The following is a 16961-nucleotide window of genomic DNA, read 5'->3' as shown; positions in this document are numbered from 1 at the left end:
GGGGTCTCCCAGCCCAGCCCCCTGCCCAAGCAGGGTCACCCAGAGCAGGGGGCACAGCACCGCGGCCAGGGGGGCTGGAATATCTCCAGAGAAGGAGACTCCACAGCCTCCCTGGGCAGCCTGGGCCAGGGCTCCGGCACCCTCAGAGGGAAGAAGTTCTTCCTCATCTTCAGCTGGAGCTTCCTCTGCTCCAGTTTGTGCCCGTTGCCCCTTGTCCTGTCGCTGGGCACCACTGCAAAGAGTCTGGCCCCGTCCTCCTGACCCCCACCCTGCAGATATTTAGAGGCATTTCGAAGGTCCCCTCTCAGCCTTCTCTTCTCCAGGCTGAACAAGCCCAGCTCCCTCAGCCTCTCCTCGCAGCAGAGATGCTCCAGTCCCCTCCTCATCCTCGCAGCCCTGCGCTGGACTCTCTCCAGTAGCTCCTCATCTTTCTGGAACTGGGGAGCCCAGCACTGGACCCAGCACTGCAGATGGGGCCTCCCCAGGGCAGAGCAGAGGGGGAGGAGAACCTCCCTCGCCCTGCTGCCCACACTCCTCCTCATGCACCCCAGGATCCCATCACCCTTCTGGGCACCCAGGGCACGCTGCTGGCTCATGGTCACCCTGTCGTCCCCCAGCACTCCCAGTCCCCCTGTGTGCTGGCTCTCTGGTGCCCAGCGCTTACGATGTGCAAACTGCGCAGGCGCGTCGGGCGATGCTGGGCACAGCCCGTGGGTATCGCAGCAACCAGCACCCAGCACCGGCTTGGAAACCCGACTGGGGTTACTGGGAGCAGCACAAAATCTCGCAGCTGAGCACAGTTCCATGATTCTCCAGTAAATCAAGGAGCCGGGCTGCCAGCCCCCGTGCCCCCCTCGAGCACAGCGGGGCAGGGACGCTGCGGTGCCAACTCCCTGCCCCGCGCTGAGGTCTGGCTCCGCAGCAATCGCCCCCGTGACAGTCACCTCCCGTCCTCCGAGCAGGCTGGGGCTGGCCAAGGGGAGCACATGCAACGAGCAAACATGCAGCGGCACGATGGAGGCACAGCAATGGGTGACAAGGGACTGGGATGCACTGGAGGGCCTGTCATGCGCCCAGGAGACTCGGCAACACACAGAGGAATTGTCAAAAAAGCACCACCTTTTTGGGTTTCACTCCACGCTGCATGAAGAGGGAATAAAAGGGTACAAAGTTAGAGCTCACACCGTGCCGACCGCGGCGATGAGAAGCGATCTGCTTGCGCTCAGACGCTGCGCGTCGCGGAGCCGGCCACCCACGGCAGGGACCACGTCCCGGTGACGCCGCTGGGCTGCGTGCCGTCAGCCAGGGAAACGCATCCGGGTAAATGGAAACCAAGGTCAGCTTCAGAGAGGAACGCAGAGAACGGAGTTTGTTCTCCACCCTCCGGTCGCTGAGCTTCCCCCCGGCGTCACCGACCCGCCCAGGGCTCTCGTGATGCCCGGACACACTCAGAGCAAAACAACTCACCTGGCGGTGGCCACCAGCGCTGGCCAAGAGGAGCGAACCGTCGCGGTTAGCTGACCGAGACCCGGGATCCCCGCGGAGCAGGGATCCAGGGATCCCAGCCCAAACCCAGCGCCCACGGACACCGCTCCTCTCCCACACCCACCCGCCTCGGACCGGACACCGCGACGGGAAGCGGCTGCTGTACCCAACCACTATTTTTTCCCCACATTTTTCGTGGGTGCCCTTCCACCGCGCCTCAGGTCACCAAGGCTGCTCGCGACGTACAAACACAACATTTCCCTTCCAAAACGCAATTCCTGACCACACCAAGGCAGCGCCCGGCATCGGCTGCTGCCCTGCGGCTGACGCGCTGTGGCGGCAGGGAGCTCGTACAGCTCTGCTGGGAAGAGACTGCCTTCCCCCCACAGCGTGCCGGGAAGCTGCTCCCGCCTCGCGCCACGCAGGGCCCCTCCGCCTGCCGGAAAGAAGCTCTTCTTCCCCCATTTTCAGGAGTCCCAGTGCCACAGCCCGGCGGAGCGTGCCCCTGTGTCGAGACCTGCCGGCAGCATCCACCAAGGGACGGGCTCTCCGGTGCTTTGGGCAGCAACCTGTCCTAGTGTGGGTGGGCTGGGGGCAACGCCAGGAGAGCAGGAGAACCCAGGGCAGGGCTGGGGGCACCTCTGCACCTTCCTCTACAAAGGCAGAGAACCCAGGGCAGGGCTGGGGACACCTCTGCACCTCCCTCTGCAAAGGCAGAGAACCCAGGGCAGGGCTGGGGGCACCTCTGCACCTCCCTCTCCAAAGGCAGAGAACCCAGGGCAGGGCTGGGGGCACCTCTGCACCTCCCTCTGCAAAGCCTTCATCACTTTGGTCCCCACAGGACTCCCCAGCCGCCCAGGCCAGCCCCCTCTGCTGAACACCCCCTCCAGCCAGCCCCCCTCCCAGCAAGGCCACTCCTGGGTGTGCAGGGCCATCAAGAGGCCCTGGCTGATGGGACAGCTTTGGGGAAGCCGACGCGGTACCGCAGCAAACACCTTCTGCAGCAGTGTTGGCACGCGTTCCAGACGGAAAACGTCCAAAACACCGCTCGGTGGAGGTTCTGCTCCCAGAAAACAGCAGCTCCTCCTCGGGCAAGCTGTGACAAGGAGCTGGTCACCCCGCTACAGGTCACCCTGTAGCCAAGCCAGCACACGTACGGATAAGGCAGAAGGAGATGGAGAGGACCGCAGCCGGCTGCAGCGCTCTCCCACTGCCCGCTGGGGGTCTGGGGGGCTCGGCCGGCTCTCGAGGGGCAGGAGAGGGCCCTGCTCGGGAAGGGACAGGCTGCTGTCACCCTCCTGACGGCTCAGGCTCCGCTAATGGCACGGCCCGCATGCAGAGGGGTTCCCCCACCATGGGACACGAGTGCCCCGCAGCAGCCTCCCCAGACTCCCGCTGCTCGGGCCACAAACCGCCGCAGCATCCCCTCCAGCGAACGGCCCCCGCGCCCTGCTGCGGAGCGCCTGCCCTCCAGCTCAGCGCCGCGCGAGGTCCGTTTGCCCCCGGCCACTGCAGCCCCTGCGGAAGGAGCGGGCTCTGGGCGGCACGGCAGCACCTCCAGCGCTTTCGCTCGCTCCGCAGCGCGCTGCTACGCGGGCTGCAGCCGGGCTGCCCCGGGTTCCATCGCGCGGGGACGCTCCGAGGCGTCCGCACGAAGGCGCGGGACCGACCCCGGCCCAGCCCGCGGGCTGCGTGCTCCGCAGAGACCCCTGCTCGGGCGGAAACACCGGGCAAGCGGCTCAAAGCTCTCCTCCGGCGCCGAATCCCCACATTTCCGCGCGGCAGCTCCAGCAGCTCCCGACACGATCCCGATCCCGGCAGGCGAAGGGCGAAGCCCGAACGCGCCCGTTGGCACCGCGCGAGGCAGAGCACAGACCCGCGCGTGCCCATCGCGGCGGCACACGCAGCGGCCCTGGGGAGCCCGTCTCGCTGCCGTCAGCACGCCGACGGCGAGCGCCCGCGCCTTCCCTGGCCACAAACCAGCCCGAAGGCCGCGGAGCGTCGCCGCGCCTCGAGCAGCAGCAGCAGCCCCCGCCCGGAGCTCCGACCGCCAGAACGCTGGGGCCAGCACCAAACTCTCAGCCTCTCCTGCAGAAAAACGACGAGATGCTCACGGACACAACGAGATGCTCACGGACAGCAGGTGCCGTTAGACCTTCAGTCCGGGCTTCGGAAACCTTCCAGCGCAAACCCTTTGGGTTCGTCCCCTTTCCTGGCACCTCAGAACGTGAAGCAGCACAAAGAATTTAAAGACCAACGACTATTTTCGCATCCTGATGTCATGAACGCTGGGATTTTTTGCGCTTCATAAATATTGTATTTGTCCTTTTGTACAAATGTTCTGAGACAACTTTTAAATCTTTCCCCCAAGGCATCACGGCTCTCTTGCAGCCTTCCTTCTGCGGAAGGCGAGTCCGGTCTGACCTGCGCTGCCCAGCCTCACCTAACAGCTCGCCTATTAATTCCAGCACATAATTAAACCAGGAGACTGAATGCTACGCGTCGCAGCAGAGAACAGACGGGAGAAAGCTGCCACGGGTGCCAGAGGCCCTGCCACGGAGAAGGCCCGTTGGAGCAGCCCCTCTGCAGAAACCGGCCACCCCTGCAAAACCCTCCAAATCCCTTTAACACAGGGCGGGGGGGTCCTTCTCCTCCCTCCGCTCTGGCACTCAGCTCGACAAGGCACATCCGAGCCCGGAGACGCCCCGGAGCGGCCCCCGGTGCTGGTCCATCTCCCACCTCCTGCTGCGGCCAGGTCCCGGCGCTGCGCGGGCTGACCAGCACCCACCGTCGAGGCGGGGAACAGCATCCCCACCCCCGTAAGGAGCTGAGACCCCCAAGCAGCAGACGGGGCTCGCACTGCCCTAACACAGACCTCGGGTGTCACACACACGAGGGGACAACGTGGAGAAGCCCCCGAGCTCCAGGCCAGCTGTTTGCTTTCCCGCAGCTGCCCACACGCACGACGGCCCAGGCTGTCCCCAAGAAACCTCCAGCTTCCACCCCAGCGCACGCACCGACCACTCACTGTGTCACCCCGCACCCCCACAGACCCCTCAGGACCCACACACCTGCGTGGCCATTTCTGTGGCTTTAACCTTAAGCACCTATTTAATTGTGCTTGCCTGGGGGTCAAAAGCCTTTGGAGATGGGCACCTGCTCCAATTTTTTGTTCCTCAGGGAATACCCATCACGTTGGGATACAACGTGCACCCGTTTCTGCCTCCAGAGCCACTGAGGTTCCTGGACAAAGCTCCTCGGACGCGCTCACCGCCCCTCCGCCAGCCCCGCATGTACGCCAGAGAAAGCTCGTTCCGGCTCTCCGGAGGAGCAGGCCCTTCCCGCGGGCTGCGAGGTCGCAGCGGCAGGAGCCCAGCCAAGGGGCACGCAGGGCGCGACGGCTGCGACAGGACTCAGACAGAATGTGCAATGCCGGAAGCTGCGCTGGGGTCTGTTCCTCGCTAACTCGCTGCTTGCTGCTCGTTAGCTGAAAATGGCTTTTTGTACGGCCTTGCTTCCCCGGGCTTCAGAAGAAATGCGCTCCACCACGGGCATTTTTGCTGCAGAGCAGAGAACTGAACGGGGTAAGCGACAGCCCGGCGGAGCTCTGTCCTTGCAGCGCGCTCTCTGCGCGCGTGTCTCCGCGCGCCTTCCTGCAGGGGTGAAAAACGCGGCTTTCCGAGGGGCAGGTAACGAAAAGTCCGTCAGCGTGGCACGCGCAGGCCTGCCGCTGCCGCTAACCCCGCGCTGCGCAGGGAACCGGGCCCGGCAGCCGCAGAGGCCCGGGCTCAGCACTCACCAGTTTGCTGGCTTTGGCGGCGTCCAGGGAATCTGCAAAGAGAAACAGAAACAGAACCGTGAGCTTCGGCCCCGCGCACGCCTCCGGCCCGGCCCGCACAGCCAGCGGCTCCGCGGCCCCGCGCGTCGCCGCACCGTTTACGCGCGCGAAACAGAGACCTGGGCAAACCAGGGAGCGGCGGTACGCGGGGGACGGGTTCGGAGGAACAGGGGCTCCCGTGTCGGACCCGCCGGCACAGCCTGGCAAAGCCAAACGCTCAGACGCGCGCGTCAGCGCTCGGTCAGGCTCTGCTGCTTCTCTCGAGCTCAGTTACTGCACCTCGGAGAACCCCGAGTCCCCCCCGGAGCGCTCTCGCCATCGGAACGCACAGCAGCGTAGCGCTGCACACCACCGCATCCGATCGGCACGATTCCAGACAAGAACCTCACGCCAGTATCACCAGAAACGCAGCTCCAGAGACCACTCGCTTCGGGCAGCACAACGCAAGGTGTCCACGCCGTCCGTACGTGGGCAGGAGTCGGAGCAGGCACGAGGCAGATGTACAAGAGACCACGCAGAGACGCTCCCAGCCGACCGGCTGCAGCCCTGCTCCCTCTGCTCTCCACTCGGCCCCGGAAACCTCGCGCATCGCTTCCCCGAGCGGGGCACCCGCAGCCCCAGACCCACGCCCTGACAGGGCTGGAGCTCGGCAGAGGGGTCCTTCCCACCCCTCCGAGAGCGACCGTCCCGCGGCACGCGTGGCCACCGGGAACATCTGCCCACGGCGCGGCCGCTGGCCCTCCCCGCGTCGCTCAGCTCCTGGGTGCCGGCTGTCAGGAGGTGTCCCCGCTTCGTCACCCCAGCCGAGGGCTGGCGGAGCACCCCGGCACAGAGCCTGGCCGTCACGGCAGGACGGCGGGCGCCAGCCCCGGGCCGGACCCCGCTGCTCGCACCAACCCGCTCCCCGGACACAGGATTCGTCCCCTGCTCTCCGGGTTATCGGTGCGCGGGGCTGCGGGGCACGGCGCGTGCCACGTACGGGACCGTGGGGACCCAGACTGGGCGATCCTGGCCGACGTTGCCTCAGAGATGCAGGCAGCCACGGCGGGTCCGGCCACATCGCAGCCTCTGCTCCACTTCTGGATGCCTGGGGGGTCCTTGCGCAGCTCACAGCCACGGGGCTGCTTGCCCCCCTCCTCTCCCAGCTGCGGTTCCACCAGAGATCAGCATTCACTGAATCCCAGAATGGTGGGGGGTTGGCAGGGCCCTCTGGGGTCCCCCAGCCCAGCCCCCTGCCCAAGCAGGGTCACCCAGAGCAGGGGGCACAGCACCGCGGCCAGGGGGGGCTGGAATATCTCCAGAGAAGGAGACTCCACAGCCTCCCTGGGCAGCCTGGGCCAGGGCTCCGGCACCCTCAGAGGGAAGAAGTTCTTCCTCGGGTTCAGCTGGAGCTTCCTCTGCTCCAGTTTGTGCCCGTTGCCCCTTGTCCTGTCGCTGGGCACCACTGCAAAGAGTCTGGCCCCGTCCTCCTGACCCCCACCCTGCAGATATTTAGAGGCATTTCGAAGGTCCCCTCGCAGCCTTCTCTTCTCCAGGCTGAACAAGCCCAGCTCCCTCAGCCTCTCCTCGTAGCAGAGATGCTCCAGTCCCCTCCTCATCCTCGCAGCCCTGCGCTGGACTCTCTCCAGTAGCTCAGGAGAGGGTTGGGTGTTCCGTGGTTGTTTTTTCTCCTCTTCCAGCCAGCAGGAACTAAAATTCCCCTTTGCTTGTCGAGATGAATTCTGCGCCTCCGCTGCACAGGATGTGCCCGAGGCATCAGCAGGGGGTGACGCCTGGCCCCAGGAGTGGGGTGATCCCGTGAGACGTTATTTTTGTCCGTCCCGTGAGTGGAGAGGGAATCTGAGCTGGCATCGCAGTCCCTTGGCGTTCTGCCTTTGCCTTCTCCGCGGGGAGCTGCAGGCTCCGGCGGCTCGCTGCCGCTGCGGGGAGCTCGGCGTCGGGGCCCCCAGCCGCTGTGACGCTCTCTGCTGTGGGCCCTCCGATCAGCGTGTGCAGCTGAACAGAGCAACGTTTAAAGCAAGCCAGTGTTCATTGCGGGGTGTTTAACGGGCATTTAATGCAAAAAATGGAAACTCTTCTGCTTAGTATGCCAGTGCGAGGGCATTTTGCCCGGAGAGGTAGAAAGCCCAGCCTTTCATGTGCAGCTTCAGCCTGTTCTTTGCGTGGAGATCAGGAGAAATTTCTTCGCTGAGAGAGCGGTCAGGCGTTGGGCCAGGCTGCCCAGGGCGGTGGGGGAGTCCCCGTCCCTGGAGGCGTTCAGACACCGTGTGGATGTGGCATCTGGGGACAGGGTTTAGCAGGTGTGGGGGTGTTGGGGTGACGGTTGGGCTTGGTGATCTCAGAGGTCTTTTCCAGCCTTAATGGTTCTGTGATTCTACAAATATCTGAAGGGTGGGTGTCAGGAGGATGGGGACAAGCTCTTTTCAGTGGTGCCCAGTGACAGGACAAGGGGCAATGGGCACAAACTGAGGCACAGGAAGTTCCGTCTGAACATGAGGAAGAACTTCTTCCCTCTGAGGGTGACGGAGCCCTGGAACAGGCTGCCCAGGGAGGCTGTGGAGTCTCCTTCTCTGGAGATATTCCAGACCCGCCTGGACAAGATCCTGTGCAGCCTGCTCTGGGTGACCCTGCTTGGGCAGGAGGGTTGGACTGGGTGACCCACAGAGGTCCCTTCCAACCCCTACTATTCTGTGATTCTGTGATTCTGTGATTCTACTTGACACTAACAGTCAATGAAAATATTCCTGAACGTTTGTACGATCTTTGCACTCCTTCCCAATTCAGACTTCCCAGCTGAAATTTCCGTTTTCCTTGTTCCCACCGGGTCCTCGTTTAGGGCCGCGTCCTTGTCTGCAGCGCTGCAGGCGTCCCGGCCCCGCTGCCCCCGCCGTGGGTCGGGGCTGTCCGACCGTCAGCGGGCATCGCCCCTTGGAGTGCCGAGCCCTTCCAGCGCCGTCGTGCGTCTCCTCCCTCCGTCACCGGGAGCTGGAGAGCAGAGACGGGTGCTCCTGAGGCCCCCGCTTAGAGTCCGGGGGGTCCCGGAGCAGCCGATGCTTCCTGGCGCCGGCAGACGGGAACGTGGAGACCAGAACCGCGTTAACTGCACGGAGGCAGGGTGGGCTGGGAAGAGCAGCAGAGCAGAGCCCCGGGTTTAGCGTGGCTCTGCAGCAGGCGCTGCTGCCTTTGGATTTCGCTACGTCCGTCTGTGCCTGCACGATGAATCCTGACACCCTGTGCCGCCTCCCCCCTCGTGGCCTCGAAGTCTTCCCAGGGCTCTGAGCTCTGCTGTCGGCGGCAGAGGTGTCTCTGGTTCTCCCAGAACCTCGTCTGGGGCGACGGCAGCGGCTGCGGCGTCCGGAGGTGAGTGGCTGCTGACGCGCAGCACCCTGCTGCGGCATTTTAGGGGACCTCATAAATGCTTACAAATATCTGCGGGGGGGGGTCAGGAGGACGGGGCCAGACTCTTTCCAGTGGTGCCCAGTGACAGGACAAGGGGCAATGGGCACAAACTGAGGCACAGGAAGTTCCGTCTGAACATGAGGAGGAACTTCTTCTCTCTGAGGGTGACGGAGCACTGGAACAGGCTGCCCAGGGAGGCTGTGGAGTCTCCTTCTCTGGAGATATTCCAGCCCCCCTGGCCGCGGTGCTGTGCAGCCTGCTGTGGGTGACCCTGCTTGGGCAGGGGGTTGGGCTGGGTGACCCACAGAGGGCCCTTCCAACCCCTGCCACGCCGGGACTCTGGGATTCTGAGCCGCCAAGCGCGCTTGGACAGACGCCTGGCGCGCAGGAGCTCCCCGCCTGGCACACGCTGCCCGCAGACCGTCCGGCACACGCAGCCGCCGGAGCTCCCCCGCAAGCTCCGGGGAAGCCGAAGGGCACCCCGGAACAAGGGCGCAGCAGAAAGCGGCCTCAAGGGGAGGCGAGGCCGTCAGGGCACCCAACAACGCGAGCTGCCAGAGCCGCTGACGAGCAGCGGAAGGAGCGCTCAGCGCCGCGCAGCAAGCCTTCGCTGCCGGAGAGCGGAACGGGGCCCAGCCTCGGGCAGCTGCTGACCCTGAGCCGCCGTTCCGCGGCGCCGGAGCGGTCCCAGCCTCCCTCCACGCGCCCTCCCCTCCAGGAGGGGCTTCCCACCTGCCCCCCACCAGACAGACTTCCGTGGTAAGGACGGAACGGCCCGGAGCAGCTCTTGCACGCGGAGCGTTCTCCTGCCAGCCCTGCAGACGACGCAGGGCCTCGCGGCGGGCACACGGCAGGGGTGCATGGGCAGGGGGACAGGAGCACGGACCCGAGCCAGGGGCAGAGCCCGGGCACCCGTGCTGCCGCCCTCGGCCGCCGGGACCCCACCTCCCCAGCACACGGCCCCCCGACGCCTGCTCGGCCATGGAACCTCCGCTGGCCCAGAGCGAGGGAAAGGCGAGGTCTGGGGCAAAACGGACCAGCCCTACCTCTCTTGGGGACTTTCAAGGCGGCAGATTCGGGTGTTTCTGGGGATGTTGTATCAGCTCCATCTTCAAAGACCTGGATCTGGAAACAGTGCAACAACTATTATTACAAAAACATAAAAAAAAACACAAACCAAAAACCACAGAATCACAGAATGTTCAGGGTTGGCAGGGACCTCTGCAGCGTGCCCTGGGTGCCAGGAAGGGCGATGGGACCCTGGGGTGCATGAGGAGGAGTGTGGGCAGCAGGGTGAGGGAGGGTCTCCTCTCCCTCTGCTCTGCCCTGGGGAGGCCCCAGCTGCAGTGCTGGGGCCAGTGCTGGGCTCCCCACTTCAAGAAAGATGAGGAGCTACTGGAGAGAGTCCAGCGCAGGGCTGCGAGGATGAGGAGGGGACTGGAGCATCTCTGCTGCGAGGAGAGGCTGAGGGAGCTGGGCTTGTTCAGCCTGGAGAAGAGAAGGCTGAGAGGGGACCTTCGAAATGCCCCTAAATATCTGCAGGGTGGGGGTCAGGAGGACGGGGCCAGACTCTTTCCAGTGGTGCCCAGCGCCAGGACAAGGGGCAACGGGCACAAACTGGAGCAGAGGAAGCTCCAGCTGAAGATGAGGAAGAACTTCTTCCCTCTGAGGGTGCCGGAGCCCTGGCCCAGGCTGCCCAGAGGAGCTGGGGCTGCCCCCTCCCTGGCAGGGCTCAAGGCCAGGTTGGACGGGGCTGGGAGCAGCCTGGGCTGGGGGAAGGGTCCCTGCCCGTGGCAGGGGGTTGGGCTGGGGGGTCTGTCAGGTCCCTTCCCACCCAAACCAGTCTGGGGTTCTAAATTAAAATGGAAGAGACTTGTTTGTACACAAACGAGCTCCCAGTTCCTGCCTGTAGTACATGAATAGCAAAAGCTCAACAACTAACCCCAAGTCACGCATTTGATATTCTTTAAGGCAAAACTTTCTTAATTAAAATTCTCTGACTTCCAGGTAAACACCCAGACACTGGTCCCAAACCCCATCTCCCACAGATGATGTCGCCCACAGCTCTCTGGGGCAGTGGAGAGACTTAACTCTGCGTTCTGGAGGCAAAATAAAGCTATCCCATGCTCCCCAGAATGCACCACGCGTTTTTCCACCCAGTTCATCTGAAAAGCTTTCACCGTGACCCCAGGAACTGGGCTCACGGAGACGCTCGGTGAAACGTGGGGAGAAGCTGCGTGACAGCCTGGCACCGAACCCTGCGCGGGCGGCCGGACAGCCCCCGGGCACGGCTCACAGAATCACAGAATCCCAGCTCACGGCTGCGTTCAGAGCCGTTCCGCTCCCTCACACGACGCAAGATGGAGAGTCCCAGAACCCGCGCTCTCTGGGGGGAGGAAACTGGGGTTCTCTCTCCCCACCCGGGCGCAAAGGGCTGTTTTCCTCCCTCTACCCACGCGCCCCGTGGGCCACGCGTACCCCACACAGGCCCGGCAAGCGGAGGCCACGGCGGGGCACGCACAGCGGGAAGCGTACCTGCGACTGCCGCACGAAGATGCCGTGGTTTTCCTCACAGGTGAAATACTTCCTGCCCTGCACGGTCCCGTCGTTCTTGCCCTTCGCTTCGTCCAGGATGACTCCGACCCACTTCCCCGTGGCAAAGAGCGTGGCACCCACGTAAGCCACGGTACCACGGTGCCCCTTCCCGATGACCTCGACCCTGGAGCCCACCTTCAGGGGCTTGCTGCTGGCTTCCACGCTCATCCTGGCGCCGGTGCTGGAGGCCTGCGGGCAGAGCGGAGAGCACAGCAAGTCAAACGCGGCGGGCGCGGACGGACGGACGCACGGTTCAACCCCCTCAGCCCGAGGGGTCGCTCCCCCTTCGCCTCCGCCGCCCGCTCTGCTTGGGAGCCAGCGAGAGGTGATTCCTTCCATTACAGCTGCTGGACAGGAACCACAAACAACGGTAAAACCACCGGTAACTGCTATGCACAGCTTCAACAGACTCGCTGGGCTCACAAACCCAATCCCCAAGTTTTTTAGAAGCTTTTGGGAAAAAGAAACACAACGGCGAAGCTGTTGGCGCAGTCAGATCTGCCGTGACCTACACTCGCTCCGTCCTGTTTTCATCACACCAGCCGTTGCCCACGGCTCACCCGCCTCTCGCGCTGCAGGCTCGGGAGCAGAGAACCCCCCTCCAGCGCCGTTTGCCTTCCCACCCCCCCTTACTGGCAGGGTTTGAGGAGCTGGTGGCCCACCCGCAGCCGCAGACCCAGACCACCCGCCCACCGCAGCCTGCACCGCACCCACGGGCCCGCTCCACGCAGGAGCCCGGGTACCCGCGGTGACGGCGCTTCCCATCGGGATGCCGAGGAGCGGAAAACACCGGCGGTAAATTCACCGGCCTTTCCAGGCATCGTCATCACAAACGTTCATCCGCATTTAAATTTCAGCGTGCGCCACCAGAGTTCGAGCTCGCCGCCCCGACACGAGCCCCTCCGGCCGGCGAGGCCGCCCACACCGAGCAGCTCTGTCAGAGCAGCAACAGAGCGGTGGGAGCGAGGAACTCGGTGCAGGCACCCGAGACCACAACCGCAGCGAGACTGATGGGGTTCATACGGGGGGCCAGAGACGTAAGGCGCTGGGATCTCCCCCCGCCCACTGCCTCCTCCTCCGGAACAAGCCCCGGTGAACCAGACGACGATCGCGCTGTGCTGCCACGGAGCTAAACTCCCTATTTATCCTTCACGGTTTACAAAGTAATGCCATACCAATGGTTGTCCCTCAGATGTTGACACCTGTGAGGGGCTGCTGCTTCTAAATGCCGCGAAGACAGGAGGGGATGTTTGACCGCCGCAGCTCGAGGTCCCCAGCCCTGTGCGACACCGCGGCGCTGTCCTTCCGCCGCTCTCGAAAATGAAGCACGTTTGGCATTTACATCACCCCATCTGTCCGTAGTTCACAGAATCACAGCATGGTGGGGTTGGCAGGGCCCTCTGGGGTCCCCCAGCCCAGCCCCCTGCCCAAGCAGGGTCACCCAGAGCAGGGGGCACAGCACCGCGGCCAGGGGGGCTGGAATATCTCCAGAGAAGGAGACTCCACAGCCTCCCTGGGCAGCCTGGGCCAGGGCTCCGGCACCCTCAGAGGGAAGAAGTTCTTCCTCATCTTCAGCTGGAGCTTCCTCTGCTCCAGTTTGTGCCCAGTGCCCCTTGTCCTGTCGCTGGGCACCACTGGGAAGAGTCTGGCCCCGTCCTCCTGACCCCCACCCTGCAGATATTTAGAGCCATTTCGAAGGTCCCCTCTCAGCCTTCTCTTCTCCAGGCTGAACAAGCCCAGCTCCCTCAGCCTCTCCTCGTAGCAGAGATGCTCCAGTCCCCTCCTCATCCTCGCAGCCCTCCGCTGGACTCTCTCCAGCAGCTCCTCATCTTTCTTGAACTGGGGAGCCCAGCACTGGACCCAGCACTGCAGCTGGGGCCTCCCCAGGGCAGAGCAGAGGGGGAGGAGACCCTCCCTCGCCCTGCTGCCCACACTCCTCCTCATGCACCCCAGGGTCCCGTTGGCCTTCTTGGCAGGAAAAATCTCAAATCTAGATCTCAAATCTAGACCTCAAATCTCAAACCTCTGCTACACGCTCAGATAAATGTCTACCAAGGTACTGGGCCATCTCAGCTGCCAGAAGAACGAGCACCAAACTTCCGCAAAATACCGGCGGCTGAAGCTCCGCGTGTCCCACTTGTTATAAAAAATGGGAGCAACGCTGAGCAAACACGCAGCCGAAAGGAAAATGCAGAGTCACCCCCCAAAGGGAGAGGTTCCCCCTCAGCCATTCTCAGCACCGTCGCCCCCCTTGCTCCCACCCCGCGTCACGGTTGCCGTCCCACGGTCTCGGCGCCCGCGGGCAGCCGCAGCCCGGGCAGGGCCCACGCGTGGGGCGATGCCGCGAGCGGGACCTCGGAGCTGCAGGGCTGCGGGACGCGCTGCCCAGCGCAGGGCATGGCCACGGGCGCCCAGCCCTCCACCGCCAGCTCCGTGGCAGGGGAGCACCCACCACGCACGGCTTCAGCGGGCGCCGGCTGCGGCGAAGGCGCAGGACGCGCTCGCGGGGGACCCGCGGCAGCGCGGCGAGCTGCAGGCAGCGGGCTGGTTCCGCCGCGGCGCTGTCTCGGCCGACTCGATTCACGAGGTGCCCGGGTCACCGCGGCGGGCAGCTGGCTGCTGGCTCGCACGGCGGGAGCGCCGCGCCGTCTGCCTGCGCGGAATCACCGAACGCTTTGGGTCGGAAGGGACCTGCAGAGGTCATCTAGTCCAACCCCACCGCAGCGAGCAGGGACATCTTCAACCAGACCAGGCTGCTCAGAGCCCCGTCCAGCCTGGCCTGGAATGCTTCCAGGGATGGGGCCTCCACTACCTCTCTGGGCAACCCGTTCCAGTGCCTCACCACCCTCATGGTGAAGAATTTCTTCCTTATCTCTAGTCTAAATCTACCCTCCCTTAGATCAAAGCCATTGCTCCTTGTCCTACTGCAACAAGCCCTGCTGAAAATATTGTCCCCATCTTTCCTACAGGGTCCCTTTAAGCACTGAAAGGCTGCAATCAGGTCTCCCCGCAGCCTTCCCCTCCCCAGGCTGAACAGCCCCAGCTCTCCCAGCCCTTCCTGACAGGAAAGGTGCTCCAGCCCTCGCGTTGTCTTTGTGGCCCTCCTCTGGACCCGCTCCAACAGCTCCATGTCCCTCCTGTGCTGAGGGCTCCAGAGCTGAACGCAGGACTCCAGGTGGGGTCTCACCAGAGCAGAGCAGAGGGGCAGAATCCCCTCCTTTGACCTGCTGGCCACGCTGCTTTTGATGCAGCCCAGGACACGGTTGGCCTTATGGGCTGTGAGCACTCATTGGTGCCTCATGGCCAGCTTTTCACCCCCCAGTACCCCCAAGTCCCTCTCGGCAGGGCTGCTCTCGATCCTTTCATCCCCCAGCCTGTATTGATAGCAGGGGTTGCCCCGACCCAGGTGTAGGACCTTGAACTTGGCCTTGTTGAACCTCATGAGGTTCACGCAGGCCCACTTCTCAAGCTTGTCCAGGTCCCTCTGGATGCCATCCCGTCCTTCTGGTGTCACAACTGCACCACTCAGCTGGGTGTCACCTGCAAACTTGCAGAGGGTGCACTCAATCTTGCTGTTTAAGTCATTGATGAAGACGTTAAACAGCACCGGTCCCAGTACGGACCCCTGAGGAACACCACTTGCCACCAGCATCCATTTGGACATCAACCACTACCCTCTGGCTGTGACCTTCCAACCAGCTGCTCACCCACCGAACAGTCCACCCATCAAATCTCTTATCTCTCCCATTCAGAGAGAAGGGTGCTGTGGGGACTGTGTCGAAGGCCTCACAGAAGTCCAGACAGACGACATCCACAGCTCTTTCCTCGTCCCCTGACGTAGCCACTCCATTACAGAAAGCCACCAAGTTCGGCTCCTCTCCTGCAGACCCTTTTTCCAACCTGCAGGGCCCGGATTTCTGCTGTTGTGATGAGCAGCTGTTCCAGCTCAGGCCCAGCGTGCACTGGTGCCTTTCCAAAGCACGAGACTGGGACGCATTCCGGTAACTTCCGGAGCTGCTCCCGACAGCGTCGCGCAGCCCACGGCCGGGGCGGGCGCACGGCCTGCGAGGCAGGAGCAGCCCTGGTGCCAGAGCAGCACCCCGCACGCACACGGCCGGGCAGGCAGCCGGGGCCGGCTCGGGCACACCAAACCCCGGGAGATGCTTCCAGAGCCGAGCAGGACTCGCAGGAACCGACCTCGCAGCTGCTCCGAGTGGGACAAGACAGAGCCTCGGAGCGCCGAGATAACCCTGCCGGGCTTTCACCTTACAATTTAATTTTTATTTTTCTATAGCACCAGTCTGCAGAGCGGTAGCAGATCAGCTGGCCTCAAAAATCAGCTGTTTCACCGTTTCCGCCGCAGCAGCGTCCCGCTTGGTGCTGTGGGCTGCCCGCGGGCGTCTGGGGATCGCTTTCTGCGGAGCACTCGCACGAGAGCTGCGGGAGAGCTCATCTTCCTCGCTTCCTTCCAAAGCCTCAGCGGAGCAGAAGCACACATTAACAGCGAACGACACGCCCGGAGCTGTCAGCAGCCGGGCACAGGGCACAGCGTGGCTCCGCACCACAGCGTCCCCGAGAGCAGAGCCAATTCGCCAGGCGCTGACGCCCTTCCCTCCCCGGCAGGGTCCAAGGCCAGGCTGGATGGAGCTCGGAGCACCCTGGGCTGGTGGGAGATGTCCCTGCTCGTGGCAGGGGGTTGGAACCAGCTGATCTCCAAGGTCCCTCCCAACCCAACCCATTCCCCGCTTCTCGCCCGTTCTCTGTCACAGCTGACCACCTCCCAGGCGTGCTGCCCCAGCTGAGCTGCCCCGCTCGAGGTCCCGACGTGGCCGCGGACAGACGCCTGCCCCAGGAAGGGACAGACAGCAGAGCTGGAGACGAGGAGCCGCGTAAGCCAGGGCTGCCCGTCTGGGGAGAGGACCAGCAGCAGAGCACAGCACCGGCCCCTCCGCGCCGCCCTGCCCCCCGCCAGCAATCGCATCGATTCCCCAGCGAAGAAAAACCGGGACTTCGCATGGGAGAAGAAATTCCTGGTGGTTTTTACACCACAAAAGCTCTTCAGGGGCTGTTTTACCAATGACGAAGCAGCAATGCATAGCTGTCCAGCGGAGGGCTACGAGGATGAGGAGGGGACTGAAGCATCTCTCCTACGAGGAGAGGCTGAGGGAGCTGGGCTTGTTCAGCCTGGAGAAGAGAAGGCTGCGAGGGGACCTTCGAAATGCCTCTAAATATCTGCAGGGTGGGGGTCAGGAGGACGGGGCCAGACTCTTTGCAGTGGTGCCCAGCGACAGGTCAAGGGGCAACGGGCACAAACTGGAGCAGAGGAAGCTCCAGCTGAACCCGAGGAAGAACTTCTTCCCTCTGAGGGTGACGGAGCCCTGGCCCAGGCTGCCCAGGGAGGCTGTGGAGTCTCCTTCTCTGGAGATATTCCAGCCCCGCCTGGCCGCGGTGCTGTGCCCCCTGCTCTGGGTGACCCTGCTTGGGCAGGGGGTTGGGCTGGGGGACCCCAGAGGGCCCTGCCAACCCCCCCCACGCTGGGATTCTGGGATTCTGTAGCGGCTCTCTCCCTGCAGACCCTGCCCGCACCCACCGGCGCGGGAGCACGGCGGAGCGACGCTGCTCCCACCCACCCACCCACCCGAGC

General features: G+C 63.9%; 1 protein-coding gene across 7 annotated transcripts in view; it reads right to left on the bottom strand.

The window, feature by feature from the left end:
• Nucleotides 1–16961, bottom strand: part of DCTN1 (dynactin subunit 1) — a 78914-nt gene that overhangs the window by 44667 nt on the left and 17286 nt on the right. For 4 of the 7 annotated variants that reach the window (XM_075420201.1, XM_075420198.1, XM_075420197.1 and 1 more), the window contains exons 2-5: nucleotides 11258–11506; nucleotides 9769–9847; nucleotides 5285–5316; nucleotides 1120–1140 (exon numbers count right to left, since the gene is read on the bottom strand). In XM_075420201.1, coding sequence (XP_075276316.1) covers nucleotides 1120–1140; nucleotides 5285–5316; nucleotides 9769–9847; nucleotides 11258–11485 — 360 coding nt within the window. In that variant the 5' untranslated portion in view covers nucleotides 11486–11506. The remainder of the gene's footprint in view (nucleotides 1–1119; nucleotides 1141–5284; nucleotides 5317–9768; nucleotides 9848–11257; nucleotides 11507–16961) is intronic. The other 3 variants (XM_075420200.1, XM_075420202.1, XM_075420203.1) reach the window with 1 other exon arrangement.

Source organism: Opisthocomus hoazin, chromosome 5 (assembly GCF_030867145.1).
Source record: "Opisthocomus hoazin isolate bOpiHoa1 chromosome 5, bOpiHoa1.hap1, whole genome shotgun sequence".
Classification (NCBI taxonomy): Eukaryota; Metazoa; Chordata; class Aves; order Opisthocomiformes; family Opisthocomidae; genus Opisthocomus; species Opisthocomus hoazin.
This window is presented reverse-complemented; position numbering and strand designations above follow the sequence as displayed.